At 26.4% G+C, this 16674-nt stretch overlaps 1 protein-coding gene across 7 annotated transcripts in view; it reads right to left on the bottom strand.

The window, feature by feature from the left end:
* The window catches only part of LOC126893570 (uncharacterized), a 53122-nt gene that overhangs the window by 28136 nt on the left and 8312 nt on the right, over positions 1 to 16674 (bottom strand). For 3 of the 7 annotated variants that reach the window (XM_050663901.1, XM_050663902.1, XM_050663899.1), the window contains 6 exons: positions 10508 to 10718; positions 2214 to 2582; positions 1065 to 1309; positions 847 to 946; positions 622 to 726; positions 107 to 408 (listed from right to left, as the gene is read on the bottom strand). In XM_050663901.1, the coding sequence (XP_050519858.1) occupies positions 199 to 408; positions 622 to 726; positions 847 to 946; positions 1065 to 1309; positions 2214 to 2582; positions 10508 to 10660 (1182 nt within the window). In that variant the 5' untranslated portion in view covers positions 10661 to 10718 and the 3' untranslated portion in view covers positions 107 to 198. Of the gene's footprint in view, positions 1 to 106; positions 409 to 621; positions 727 to 846; positions 947 to 1064; positions 1310 to 2213; positions 2583 to 4767; positions 5139 to 10507; positions 10719 to 12834; positions 12871 to 16674 lie in introns of those variants that run through there. The other 4 variants (XM_050663904.1, XM_050663900.1, XM_050663903.1 and 1 more) reach the window with 3 other exon arrangements.

A 16674-nucleotide genomic window follows, 5' to 3' on the forward strand; every position in this document is an offset into this window, starting at 1 on the left:
ATATTTTATTTGTGTGATAAAACATAGCAAATAAAATTAATCAATTTTATGAATGATTTTCATTTCTTTAAAGATAAACTTTAAATACTACTTAAATTTCGGAGTACAATATCATTTTAAACTTTATTAAATTATGTAAGCTACATTGAACATATTATATAATAATTGTTAAACTCATTAAATACGATAAAATTTTCATTAAAATTTCAAAAGGAAATTAAGAAATTTGTAAATAAATTTTAACATGTCTAAAAGTGTTGATTTTGAAGCCACTTGGTTAGAAATAATAGCCGAGTTAAGTAGCAATTCTTTTTGTGTTCGCTGAAGCATTATTATTACCATTTTTTTGTTTTCATTAGATAAATTGTAATATTCCTCGCTATATAGATTAAATGCAATGCTTTTATGCTACAAAAATAGAAATAATTAAATATTTTGATGATAAAATAAAATATTTTTTTTTATAATAAATTTTAAAAGTAAATAAAAATAAAAATAATTGTGTTATAAGATAATAAATTATCGTATAAAAAAAGTTTTTAATTTTGTTTAAACTTTTTTAATGAAATTTTTTTATTCAAATTCAGAACGCATTGAAAGATTAAATATTTATGCATATACCATAGAAATGATGTCATCTCCATAATCGCATTGAAAAATATATATGATGAGCCAATAAGATAATATTGCACCACATTTTAATACATAGCCAGTAGAAGCATCAACCTAGTAGAAAATAATAAAAATTAATTAATCATTAATACGCTTTCTGAGAATTAATCTATTGTATCTATTGTTTATGTTAAAAAACAATGGATACAAATGGAAATCATATTCTATCCAAACCTTAATCATGCAGAATATAATAATGGAAAATATAAATTGTGCACTAACAATTTCCCCGAAAAGTATGTATTTAAAGTATACTTTGAATTCGTCTAATGACCTAAAATAAATCAATTTACAGAACTTATATATAATATCGTATAATATAATGCGAATTAACACTGATAAAATTTTAAATATTTAATGTAATGTCATATAATACTTTTTATAATATTTACTTAAGAATTTCTTGATGTTGGCATACACATTCAATGAAATATTCTTGAAATGTTTTATTTTCTTTAAAACAAAATGTTCTTTGCAATCCAACTTCGATCAACTTAAATTGATGTTTGATTTCGGATAAATAAATTACCAGGTATAAATTATATAGAAAAGTAGAGAATGATAAATAAAAACTGGATATGACTTGTAGACTGTATAAAATATAATAATAGATGTAACTATCGCCCACATTAAAAATCTGAAAGATTTTTTCACAATTTTCAGTCAATTGTCAACGTTATAATGAAAATACTTTGTATTAAAAATATATAATTTTGTGACTATTTTTTACATTAATATCATAATCAAACTTAGATACAATAGAATTAATTTTTAATGCTTAAGATCTTTTTTGGTATAACAGTTATATTTTCTTGTCTTTAATTTATTTTGAGATGATTTCATCAATTATTTCTTGATAGTCATATCGAATCCTACGATCATGAGATCAGTATTAGGGGACTCGGAAATTTAATGTGTACTGGGTCACGCAAAAGTTTTACCTTTGGGGTGCTTCGTGCCATATTTTTCGTATATTGAGCGCTCGACGCTTTTATCACAATAATTCTAGTACTTTTCGTTCAATATTGTTTTAAGCTTATTTTAAAAATTATTTTGAAATTTTTATTTCAATGTGCTTTAAAAGCGTGTTTTTTAGTTTTTTTAAACTATATTTATAAAATTGATAACATCTGGTTTTTGACTAACGTTGTTTGCCGTATCAGGGTTTTTGACTAACACGGTAAAATTAAAAAAAAAAAAATAAGAAACGCAAAATACTTGCTAGATTAAAAGTTATAAAAGATTTTAAAACCTAGTAGGAAATTCTGTACAAGGCCGTTGAATTTTATTGTATTTCAGTTTGTTCATGCCTCTATTCTGTACTTTGTAATAAAATATTATTTGTCAATTGCGTATATCTTTTTTCAAAATACTGATCGTTTTATGAGTAGTCTTATAGATGTTGGGCTGATTATTAAGTCGGATTAGTGTTCTTATATAATATTTTTAGGGAAATTTTTAGAGCTAATAATTGTCAACATAATAATATGGAAATTATTTTCATATTAAATTATTTAGTAATTTCAAAAAAAATTACTTACTTTTGGCCAATAAACAATCCAATGAGAATGATGATCAATTGGAAGGTTATCTTGATCATATTTAAGTGCTAATAATGGTCCAGTGAAAAATGTAGCAATCACAATCAGGTATGTTATAATTACGATATAAATAACTTTTGTATTTCTATTGTAAGATATATTAGGATCAACTTTTCTAATTAATGACCATTTTATAAACGTGTTTTGTATTGAAGTATATGTAAAAGTAATTTTTTTTTTTTGTATTAACAGCATTAATATTATCAATGATTGCACTAATCCTATTATAATATATACCAAAAGTTCCAAAATCATACCAATGGATATGTTAACCTCAGTCAAAAGAATCGTTGCTGACCCTAAAGATACCTGAAATACACATTATAATATTTCAATGTTAATGTATTTGTAATATTTCCATTTCTATAGATCATTGTATTACTAGATTTTTATTAAGTAAATACAAGCAGCGCTGTCGATTTATTATTTATATATATTATTTTCTTCTTTTAATTAATTTTAGTAAGGAGTGCGGTCGTCCCGTGGCCTAACCCACAAGTCGCCACTAGATTCTCCAACACAAATAAACTAGTGTATTTATCACGTACATTATGATATTTTACATCTATCTTTTACTGTACCCTCTTATGAAACTCTGAGTTCTTTACTAATCTTATTGCGCTTTGGTTATCCACATACATAATAGATGTACTTCCCTGTGTTTCAAGAAGGTCACTTATTAAGAGCAACAACCATGAATATTTTTGCACTTTCTGACTAAATACTTTATATTTTGACTCGGTCATTGATAGTGCTACTGAATTTTACCTTCGTGAACCCCAAGCAATTATTCTATAATCAATCATTAATATAGCACCTGATGTTGATATTCTTGTGACTATATCTCCAGCGTAATCTTCAATACTCTATCCTACAAATTCAAGTATAGCACTGTATTTACTGGTTCCATCTTCATATTCTTCAGGTTGAGACATGTTTATTTCATTTTCTAGATGTCCGAACAAAAAAGAAACTGTTTTTTGTCAAACTATCTAAGCTTTAATCGTTTTGGTGAAGCGATCGTTAATATAAGTCATACTGAATCCAACTTAACAATTGGGCTAATGTCTTTTAAAAGTCTATCACGTAGACTTGTGCAAAACCTTTTAAAAGTCTATTTTTATACCTGTCAAATTCACCATTTGCATTGTAATTAGTACGTAATCCAACAGTATTAATTGCTTTTTTGTTCTCTGGTAAATTTATTATTAGGTATTATTTTTCTCAACGATAATATTTCTTCTTCCATTGCTTTTCTTCAACTTTTCGAGCTGTCCATTGACTTTGCATCTTCATACGCTGTTGGATCATCAAATTTCGAATAATATGTTTCTACTATGTATCTGAGTGGTTTTCTTAGATTTTGTCTACCTCTCAATTTCATTTTTATATGTTTATTCTATTGATTAGGTTTTCTATATCACTTTGTTCTTGAACATTCTCTTCAACAAAATTATTTTTCTCTTGAATATGTTCTTCGTCATTTATTTCTATTTTACTAACTTTTTGTTGCGTAATTGTATCTTCTTTAAACAATTTCAATTTTTCTTTTACCGCTGATTTATTTAACAAAAAATATACGTAAAGATAATTTGTATACTTGTCTATGAATAATACAAAATAACGTTTACCACCTAATGAATTTTGCTCCACTGGTCCACATATATTGCTATGTATAATTTCGCCTAGTGTTGTTGTTTTTGTTTTACTCAATGAAAGCGGTTCTATGTGTTGTTTCCCATAAATTCACACTTCGCAAAATTCTTTCTTGCCTACGGCATCAATTAGAATTTGCATACGAATCAAATAATTTCGTACGTTTTGAAAATTTTGATGTGTCAGTAGCTGATGCCAATTTTGCAATGTTTTAAACATTTTTACTATTTTGGCTTATTGATATTCTGTTATGGTAGCACTTTTAATATCATTACAAACAACTTATTACCAGGCACATCTTTTGCTAGAATTTTACCATTTTTAATAAATTTATACATTTTTATATCGAACATAATTTTCATACGCCAAACAAGTAAATTAACATTTAACTTTGGAACGTATTGAATATCTGACAAATATTTTCTTGTCCATTTACCATTTGCAAAAACAAGTACAAATATATTATCTTTATCATACGCTGTAATTGTAGTTCCGTCTACAGTACACACTTTCACATTAGTTTGAAGTGTTTGATCATCATGAAACGTTTCTACGTTTGATCTCTTTTAAATTTGTTTTTTATTAACTTTAAATACGAAAATACAACGCAAATTGTTTAAATAATCGATTTGTTATGTTTTATTTAAAAAAAAAAAGATGAATATATATATATTAAACAGCTAACTATCATATCAGTCTTACTTTAGGAATTATTTAATTTAAGGTGAAAGTAGAAGTATAACCCTTTGTATCACGGTTGATAACACGGAGGTTACGATCACCGTTGAAGATTATATATAATAAATATTAAGATGTAAGGAAAAATAAAGAAACTTACTCAATGGAACGGTGAATGGATGAAAACTAGTCGGTAATTAATATTGCAATCACTAGTAAAACTTTAACGCAGTTATTAAATAACATAAAGAAAAAACTAATAGAAGAATTATTAGAATAATTGTACAAGTAGTGACGGTATACTTCATACTACCCGTCACCACCTGAGTAGTGTAGAACAATCGCCCACTGATAATTTATTTTTTAATAGCCTCCAATGAATAAATGCGTATTCTAATTTCCCATTTTAGTTTCGAGTTCCCGTTAGGACTGATATGTAACATATAATAATTTACTAACGTTATGATAAATATAATAAAAATAAAAAAATACATTAATTTATATTCTTTTGAATAAAAGTTATCAAACAAGGCTGTCCAGCGGACTTTCATGCAACTGATAAAGAGTACTAAAGCTGTAGCGTAACGCTACAATCATTTACATAATTTTGATCATCATCATCATCATCATTTTTCATCAAGTGTTTGAAATTTACAAACCGTTCAATAAGTCTAAACATATGGTCACTGGAAAGGAAACCATATATCATTTATTGATTTCATTTTTTTGTTCAATAACTGTTGAAAATCTTATCACGCGTTACTCGTTATATATTTTGATTCACTATTTTTATATTTCTTTTTTGTTTTTTTATAAGTAAAACAGTCACGTTTCCAATAACCTTCACGTTTACAGAAGTTATACTTTCCAGGTTTTTATTTTTGTTAAAATTCTCACGATTTCTAATATACGAAAATTGTTTTTTCTGTACTCTTTATACTACAAGTGTACAATTTTCAGTTGATTCATTCTGAGAACTAATTCCTTGCATTAATCTAGCTTCTTCTATCATGAATAATGATGTCAAATTCTCAAATGTTTTGTTTGCATCTAGCATTGAATCCCATGTGCTGTAAAAATGTTATACGTAATTTCGTCATTAGCATTGACTCAAATATTCGTTTACCTGACTGTCTTAATTGTATGCTCAAATTTTTAAATTTTTTTCGATGCGAAGCTGACAAGGTATTGGTTTTACTAAGATGTGTTTATTATTTTTTTTTTTTTGTGTCTGTTACCAATTTTTCTCAGCTCTCACCGAACGGATTTCTTTCAACGATACATCAAAAGATCACAAATCGTATCTAGTCGAAGACATTACCCTTAAAAATTGAAAAAAAATCCCTCGTTCCCCGTAAATGGCGGAAACTTCCAACAAAAATACAAATTTAAAAATCGCTAATTTTCGAAATTTTTTCAATTTTTTTTACTTAAAATTGCCATTACTTTTTTAACAATAACGAAATCAATATAATTTTTTTATAGATGCATGATGTATTTACCTATCATTTGGTATATTTTTTTATAAATTTGACCCTTTATCTGCCCACAGGGGGGGTTTTTAAATGATAACTTTTTCACAAAAAATTAACTATTTCAACTTAACTTTTGAAAATGTTCAGGAAGGTCTGACACTTTTATATATATCTTAAATTAAAGCTAATGTAATATACTTTATAATGGTAAAAAAAAATTTCGGACTTTATTTTATCTTCACGGTGAAAATGGCTACCGAATGCTATTTTTGTATGAACATTTTTAAATTTATTATGCTATAACTTTTTGAAAAATGTATGGATCTATACAATTTTTTCATGAGAAGTAGTATTTCTATACACCTTTCATTCGACATACTGTTTTTATAAATCGTACCATTTTCCTATATACGAGGGGGTTGCAAATCTAAAAAATGCATGTAGAAAGTAGAACTTTTTCAACTTAACTTTTGAAAGTGTTCCGAAAAGTCTGACACTTTTATATATATCTTAAATTAAATATAATGTAATATACTTTATTATGGTTAAAAAAAATTTTGGACTTTATTTTATCTTCATGGTGAAAACAGACATCAAAGTTAATAAAAAAAAATACGATTTTTGTAAAAAAATTCTTTTTTATATTTTTAACTTTATAATGCTATAACTTTTTGAAAGATGTATGGATCAATATAATTATTTTTTTTATAGATGCATGATGTCTTTATCTATCATTTGGTATATTTTTTTTATAAATCTTACTTTTTACCTGCCTACAGGGGGGGATTCAAAATGACAACTTTTTCACAAAAAATTTACTTTTACAACTTAAATTTTAAAAGTGTTTCGGAAAGTCTGACACTTTTATATATATTTTAAATTAAAGCTAATGAAATGTACTTTATTATGCAAAAAAAAAATTTCGGACTTTATTTTGTCTTCACGGTGAAAATAGTCACTGTATTCAACTAGCAGATCATGTAGCTTTTGGAATAATCTTATTTGTATTTATTTACATATTTGTAGAATCTTTTTTGCAACAAAGAAATATTGATTGCTGACTTCTGCTCGTTTATACAAAGCAATTGGTACCACATTTCTCTTGGCGTATTACAATTCATTTTACACAGTAACGAGTGCTCATACACCGACGTTACGATATATTTCTGAGCTTTTTCGATCATCATCCTCTGTCTCATTGCTTCGTCTTGCTAGACTTGGTTTCTTACTTTATCAGAAGTTACATCAAATATTTTACATGAAGTCGTTATGACATTCATCTGAAATTTCCTTTGTTGCCAGTCAGATGCGTCAATTAGTTTGCATATTTTATAGTTTCACTATCCATTTAGATAAATAATTTCCTGTACACTTTCTAAAATAAATAAAATTTTGCCAAACAATATTTAAATATTAATATCTGCACTTGAAAACACAATCACACAATGCACTTACTATAAACCGTATTTTTTGGAATAATCATTTAAAAAACATTGTTTTTATATCAAATGTCAGAGCCCATAACCTATTGAAAGGAAGGAGCAAATATAATATTTAACTACAGTTTAAACAAAAGTATTATAACAATTAAATTCATTAAAATTAAAATAAACAAAATATATAATATAAGACAGTAATAACGATGCAACGGAAAAGAAAACTGACGATCACGTAAGAGTCAAAATAAAACAATTCACATAGCAACCTGCTATTTTGAAATACTACATCAGCATAAATTATAAATATTTTACTTAGCAGTAAAATAAATAATTACACTTAATTTTAATTATTACATCTATCAATTTTTTATTTTTATATATTTTTTAAAGAAATTTTAAAGTATAACAAAAGAACAAAAGGATAGAAAATTTAATGAAGTATAAACGCTTGTGTAAAGAAGAAAATGTGTGGTAAATAAGAAGTTTAAAAGGTATCATGAGTTGTATGATAGACTAAGAACAAAGGAAGATAAAAAGAAGTCCATATATTTGCAAAAGTAAGAGAAAAACGGTCTAAAAATTATCACAATGTAAATTGTATAAAATGCTACGATAATGATGTAAAAAATAAGGTAAAAAAAACATTTTGAAAAATTATTGAATGAGGAGTATTCAAGAAAGAAATTAAAGGATATCTCATAGTGCGAGGACTGGTAGATTTAATTATTGAAAAAGTGGTATGGAAGTTAGTGGCATCAATAAAAAAGAATAAAGCAGTAGGACCAGCTTAAGTGTCAGTAAAAGTATGGAAAATAAAGGACAGTGTTGGCATATGATGATAGCAGGGAGGATAGGTATATACTATAGATAGGGAGGAAATTAATAAAAGGCTAAAGGTGTGGTGATCATATCTTGAAGAAAAGGTGTTTGGTAGAGATCGCCTTTAGCAAAGACCTAGTTGACCAATCGTCACAAACACTGTTGATTATATTACATCGTATGACAGCTGATATCTAACGTCTTTGCTTTACTCACCCCTTTGCTCATCCAGCATGGCAAATCGATGGTCTTCGTGTCAATTGTCATCCGTGTACAGTTCACCATCTTAAGTCAGTGAGTCATTTGTTTTATGTGTCATTGTTTTTTGTAGCAAGCGCCTGCGTTTGAATGGCAAATTTTTTGGCCATTGTACGCCACTATTTTTATTATTTTTTTATTGCATCCTTGTGCCAAAATTCTCGTGCCTTTGCACGTCATCAGTATTTGGGCCCTGATCATCACTAAATCACTTTATTGCCGTAGGCGCTTTTTCGACGATTGTTGTCATCTACCATTACATGCCTGAATCTTCACTTTGACTCGTGATACTCAAATGTTCGACACCATTACCACAAGATCTCATACAGTCCACTCATCACTATCAACAACTTCATCTATTCAACTGAGTTATTATATTATTTTTTAATTTTATTAATTAATTGTTTAATTGAGTTTAATTATTTTGTTTTATGCCGCTTTGCCAGCTATAAGAATTTAAGACCCCCGTAACCCCTTAAATATAAGATATTCTTTGAAGAATTTCTACTATATGTGGTTATTTGTTATTTAATAATTGTCTACTCTCGTTATTTATTGGATGTGCGGTTAGCCGTCTTCCAACCAGGTAACCTCTCTCCCGCTTCAATAATAGCGATTTAAACAGGCATAAGGTAAAACGGCATTCTAGTGTGGTACACAACTAGTCGTCCTACGGTCTAGCTGTTTTGTATGAAACAAAAAAAGAGATTAAGAATAAGTAGGAATAACACAGCGTGTATAGGGTACGAGTTTGAGAAAGGAGAATACAAGGTAGATAAAATCGGAGATCAGTGCCAATAAGGTCAAAATTCTATTGTTCTAACATAGATTCATTGAATAATAAAATTTTAACCATTTACCTATTATTTAAATTGAATCTGTTTGACGCAAAAGGGACTATGTATAACAGACGACCATAATAAACAATAAATTTGATGGGAATTTAAAAAATTGCACTACATTTTTATTTTAAATAATTCGCCAAAACTATACATCAGTTAAATTAATAAATTAAAAAAAAAATTCACAATTGCATACTTGTTAAATCTAATGAATTAACGTAATTTAAACAACAATACTATAATTTTCGAAAATAAAGGGCGAGCTACATATATTTTATATTACAATTTAATTAAACCTATTTATTTTAATAATTATATTAATTAAAATAAAAAGTATACATAATTAAATGAGGAGATCAATGACAATAAGCGAGGACGTGGAAGGAGAGATGTTAGGTTTTAAGTATTTAGGATTAGTTATGCAAAAGAATAGTGGTATTGACGAGGATATAAAACACAGGATTAAGAACAAGTGGGTGAAGTGGAAAAAACGTCATGTTTGTTATGCGATAAGAGAATTACAATGACTCTAAAAGGTAAATTCTATAAGACTATAGTGAGACCCGGTATTATCCATGGTTCAAAATATTAGGCGATTGACAAAAGAATAGAGCAAAGAATGAGTGCTATACAGAAGATAATGCATAGAAAGATGAGTGAAGTGACTAGAGAAGAAAGGTTCAGGAACAAACATATATCAGGAAGTTTAGGTGTAAATTCAATCGTGGATAAGATGAAAGAAAATAGATTTAGATGGTTTGGCCATATTATGAGGAAAGAGGAATTGTAAGCTGTAAGAGCAAATATGAAAATTAATTTTAAAGAAAGAAAAGGTAAAGGAAGACCAAAATTATATGTAGGAATGTTATTGAATGGGATATGAGGACGGCTGATGTAGACGTAGATGATTGTGTCAAGTGAATATAGAAAGAGGCAACCGCAAGTAGTTGGGTTAAAGACAAGAAAAATAAGAAGACTAAATTTTAATTTTAATTTCAATACATTGACGAAATAATACTTAACAGTATTATTTTGTTTACTAAATTAATACTGTTTGTTATACTTACTAAAAACCAGTTGAAACTACCAAAATACGATATGTGACGAACGAAATCGTTATACTGACAATTAGTATTTATAGCAAATGCAGAAGATACAATTAGATTATAAATCCATCGTTGAGCACCAATAGAATTAATTCGTGTAGTATTTGTAGTCATCACGTTCCAAATCAAATGTTAATTTTACATAGTCTTAATTACAGTATTGAATATCTATCTAATAAAACAAATTATTAAAATATAATGTAATTATATTACATTTGAAACCTTAGGTAATTTTCTTTCATTTGATATCATTTTTTTTTGAAAATCTAACACTTATTCTGCTCACAGGGGGATTTAAAATAGCAACTTTTTTACAAAAACTAACTTTTTCAACTTAACTTTTGAAAATGTTCCAGAAATACTGCGTTCTTTCAACATATATAAAATTAAAGCTTATGTCATATACTGAAAAATTTAAAAAAAAAATTTGTCCCGAAGACCTATCTTCTATGCGCAAATGGCTACCGTATTTAAAAATATGCTATTTTTATGTTAAAATCCTGGGTTTTGTATTTTATTTTTTTTACTTTTTTAAAGTCGAAAAAGTAATTTTTAAATTTGAATTAGCTTAAATTGCTAATTTTATCACGCGACGAACAGTTGCCAAATGGGTAACATATGTCTCTTTCACGTTTAGGGTACGAGGTTCGAATCCGCCTGTGGCAATTACCATTTTGCATTTTTTTTTTTTTGAGTTAGAATGACATTATCAAATCATTTAATATTTATCTCATTTAGATTCAATAACTTTCAATAACAATATCAAGGATCCCATCACTTTAGTCTCCCCTCGTGAGAAGAAATTTTTTATTCATGATAATATTATTTTACTATGTGTTTTTTTTTAAGGCCGTGATTTATTTTTCCAACCCTCACTTGACCTACTTTTTTCAACTGTACATTAAATGTATATGATTTATGATTTTTAGTTTTACCTGAATTTAACAATTAATTATAAAAATTATATAATATATAAGTAAAAAAATTACTAATCTGGATATAATTAAGGAAATAGAAGTTGATGTTACTTTGTAATTATCCACCAATTTCATATAATTAAACACTATTTACAGATTTGCATCGAAGCGTTTCTTATGATAGTGATTTTAATCAACGTCAGATTAAATCTATACTGGACCCAACTATGCCACGTCCCCACTGTGCTGGGTTTTTTTATCTGCCCACATTGAATGTTACAAATAGTAACTTTTCGAAAATGTTCCAAAAGTCTGCATCCTTTAAACTTATATTAAATTAAAGTTTATGTTACATGCTATTCAAAATTATAATAATTTAACAACCGGAATTACTATTATATATCTATATAATACAGCTAAATATTATAGAGTCTGCTAAAAACAACTAAATAACTTAAATTTTCAATTATTTCATTAAAAATTATGTAATTACCAAAAAATACATATTTGTATTTTTCTAGATATTCAATTTATGAGTGACAATGTACTTTAACGATGTAGCCATATATAAAAAACAATGCCATTATAAAAACGTTTTCAATCATAATTTCTTGATTAAAAAAAGAGATTCCATAGAAATGTATTTTTGATTACACTTCACATACTTTTGCTAGTGCCTTTAAACTTAATGGTAGTATCACATGCTGTATGTTTACTGAAAACCTTTTACGACCCACTATTACCCAAGTTAAAAAAATTCGTTACAAAAGACCCTAATTTCTATAGTAATATTTTTACTATCAGTACATATAATTATTTAGTAAGCCATGTTATGGTAAAAAAATGTATAAACAAATCATTTAAAAACTTACTAAATCTAACTTACATGGTAGCATATTATATAAATAATAAGAAAAATGCTATTAGCCTCGAACTAAAAAAAAGGGAATAGGGGTGTAATGCAAATCCTGAAGTTATTTATGCCATACTTTATATTATAAAAAACTTTTTATTTTTTAGATTTTAAATGTAATAATTTTAAGATTTAGAAACTTAAAATATGCTTCATAGTTTTGTAAAGGTTTCTCCTCAATTAGCACAAATAATATAATATATTATAAAAACTGGTATTTATAATTCTTTTTTTTTTTAATTATATAAATCATTTTACCAAGAATTAATAATTATTTCTGAAACATGCTATGTGATTACATAGTTGCTATTTGAATGTTATATTTATATTTGCAAAAACGGAGGAGACCATAAGTTATTATATCCATTAGTTAATTTCAACATAATGAATATACTAACCAGATATTGAAGCCATATCACTAAAACTTTTTATACTAAAACTCAAAGAAATAATGTTACCTTAATAAGTTAAGTAATAATAATTTACCGTTGATGATTTTCGTAAACTGAGACGAAGAGTTCACAACAATTTTTTTTACTAAGTTAATAACAATAAAAGAATCTGATATTACTATTATTAGCTACATATGGAGACTTAATTAATGTGCTCGTCTATTAATTACACATATCGAAGTTATCGTTCCTAGGTGTCTGTCTTATAAGTTATTATTTACAATAACCTAATAATAACTTGTATCTATAATTTCTATGTAAAATTAAAAAAAGTAATTATATTTTCTTGAAAAAAATATTTACTATTGAAATTAATTTTAATATTTCTATCAATTATTTTTACTAATAGACTAGTCTGACATGAAAATGTATAAGATAATTATTATTTATACCATCCCAATTGTAAAATTCTATAAAACTATATAAACTATTTAACTATAAAAAACTATAATAAGTAGCTAAATTAACACGTTTTAACAATCCTCAGATTATTTTTGTCGTAAATTAAAATAGGATTGTGCATAAATTTATAAATAAATTAAAATAAAAGGTAAATATAACATCTACTTACAGTAGTGGTTGAAATTATAAGACACATTCAAATTTTATACTTCACACGATAAGATTTTAGTCTTGTATGAAATCGCAAACGTTTAAATCATTAAGTAAATGCATGAAACTTAACTTATATAAGAAAACCACTTATTTTGTATTAATATAATTTTCAACTTAATTTTTACTTACACTTTGTAAAAAATGTTATTTTTGAAAATACAGCAAATTTAAGTCATTAATTCATTTTAAAGCTTTCTAAAAAAACTTTTACTAACACCCAACTGCGTAATTTTTTTTCTTATGTTATTTATATAATTAAGTTTGATGAAAGACATTTTCAAGTGGATCCAGTTAAAAATATTCAATCCACAGGAAAATAATGAGAAATTTTAAGCAACGTAAAATAGCTATTTTTGGTTATTCTTTGGTAATTTACTGTTTACTGTACTGATAGAGGGACACTTAATACTAATGCTTCGATGGCGTTGATATAAACAAATAATAAATTATAAATGAGAGCAAGTCATGGGTTAATTTAAACGGCTGATGATAATGTTGAATATTGAAAGGATTAATTGAAATCAAATGCAAGTAATTGACCAACGTGTACAATATGCTGTGAACGGTACTGTAATGTATCCCAGAAAAACAAGTAGACCCAAAGGCGATATACTGAGAGCTCACAAGGATACAACAATCGCAAACGTGATATTTTACTTTTTACAACAAACAAAAAACAAAATTATAGGCTCGTAAGCGCCATAGAGCTTATAGCTAATACACACTAAGATGGCGGTGACAATGCAGATATAAAGAGAATACTGACAATAACTAAGTGTAGAACAACGATAACATATATAATCAAAATACATAATTCCACGACAACACATTCGACCGATTTTTATCCAACAGAATCCATTTGCATTACCAATAATAGGTAGAAAATCTGTACCAGAATCTATAAACTGGCAAATAGTTGACTTTAAAAAAGTAGTGATTTTAACAAAATTTTGAGTTATCTTTATAAGTTTACTTTTAATAGAAATTATATAAGTTCCTGATCACAAATCAATCTAAAAAATACAATTTTTACAGCTCCATAAAATTATTAATTAAATATTATATTCCATAAGTTGGCTATGCTCGTTTTCTTTTTTTTTATGGTGTCATGTAACTGCATTGTCATGGTGAGTAATTCGGGAGCACCATGAGTAATTTCAATATTTGTGTGTATGATTATACACACAAATATTATGATTATGACAATAAGTGTCTTAACCCTCACTTTTTGTTTTATTGTTTTTTAAGTGTGATCTTGTTTTATACGTTTTATCTTGTGTTAATAATATCTTTTAATTATTACTTTTGTGTCATTATTGAACTTTTTTTCGTTTCTTTTATTCTAAGTAACAGAATTAAAGTTTTTTCATTAAAACACGGCTGGGACTCTATAGGACACGTCCTTGGTAGTAACTTAACGAATAATTTATTTCGGTAATAGTTGAGTACTTAATACTCTTTTGAATTATGTATGACACTCGTGGACATACCACTTGGTAGTATTTAAAAAGTACAAGGTTATCTTAGTCATTAAAAACTCAAAGATTTGTATATTTATAAAGCTAAATGTTGTTAAAGATACAATAGTGAGACAGGGTTATTATCCGTTGTAGCCAATATTAAAGTTTCAACATGTACTCTTACACGCTCTATAGTATTTTTAAAGTCTTTATCTTATCAAAGGATATATTTTAAAGAATTCTTTATCAATTTCTAATAGTAATAAAAAATAAAAATAAAGATAGCTATTGTACATTTAGACTTAAAGTAAATACACTAAAAGTGAATGACTAACAACTTCATCATTTTGTATAAAAGAAATTAAACATCGATGCACAATGAATATTTTGTATAAATATTGTTTCTAACTATTCAAGAGTAAATTTATAAATTTATAAACAAAACTGAATATTTTTAAAAGAGTAGCTTTTGATGCTTTTTCATTTGTAAATACAGCTGAATTTAACATCAAATCAAATTGCGTACGTTGTAACATTATTATGACCATTGTTTTAATACTTGTTGGTAAATCTGAACATTCTTCATCATACAATTTAAAAGCTAAATTCCTGTGCTATTAAAGAAAAAATTTTGAAATCTATAAATTAGATTTTAAATACATATATATATATATATATAATTTTTTTTATAATTGTGAAAAATAACATAAAACATATTTTAAATATAACACTATATAGTAAAAATTTATTAAAAAAAAAAAAAGTATAAAAATGTAACTCATAAGTTATTTGAGTTGTTAGTTAGATCTATTCTAAACTGTATATATATATATACAATTTTATACTTTTTTTTTTTAATTACATTTTTACAATATTGTTTGATATTTAAAATATGTTTTATGTCATTTTTCGCAATTACAAAAATATTTTAAAAATTAATTTTTTTAAGATATGAAGATTTGAATTTTGAAATTTGAAAAATTTGTATACCAAAAACTCTTATTTTAACTCAATAGATACGTTTATACAGCATTTTAAATGTGTTCATTTTTGATTTTTTTTTAATTTTCCTATGGTATCAAATGTTAGTCCATATTATGTAAAGTACGGAAGTAAACACTATTTAATTATGTTATTTACTGGTAACACCAGGCACGTAGCCAGAAAATGTTTATTGGAGGGGCCAACAATTTTGGGCCCTTGTATCATTTTCCATAATTTGTTTACCATAAAAAGCTTGTGGGGGGTCCCTATATATATATAATAAAATAGTACATTATGTTAGCTTTAATTTAAGATATAGATAAATGTGTCAGACTTTCCGGAACGTTTTAAAAATTTAAGTGAAAAAAGTTAATTTTTTTTGAAAAAGTTGTCATTTTAAATCCCCCCCGTGGGCAGGTAAAGGGTCAGATTTATAAAAAAAATATATCAAATGAAAAGTAACGATATCATATAACTATATAAAAAAGTTATGGCAATTTTTGAGGGTAATGTCTTCGACTAGATACGATTTGTGATCTTTTGATGTATTACTGAAAGAAATGGGTTCTGAGAGCTGAGAAAAAGTGGTAACAGACACAAAAAAAAAACACATCATAGTAAAAATAATACCTTCTCAGCTTTGCATCGAAACTAATAAAATAACGATGTGAACATAAGCTGATTTAATTTTTCAACTTTTATTTTTAACTTTTAAGCTATTAAGAAAAAATAATTTATTCCTAAATACTAATAACAATCAAGTTATATAAAATTTTAAAATAAATAT

The sequence above is a fragment of the Daktulosphaira vitifoliae genome, unplaced genomic scaffold, assembly GCF_025091365.1.
Source record: "Daktulosphaira vitifoliae isolate Bord-2020 unplaced genomic scaffold, ASM2509136v1 Scaffold_1, whole genome shotgun sequence".
In the NCBI taxonomy this organism is placed as follows: Eukaryota; Metazoa; Arthropoda; class Insecta; order Hemiptera; family Phylloxeridae; genus Daktulosphaira; species Daktulosphaira vitifoliae.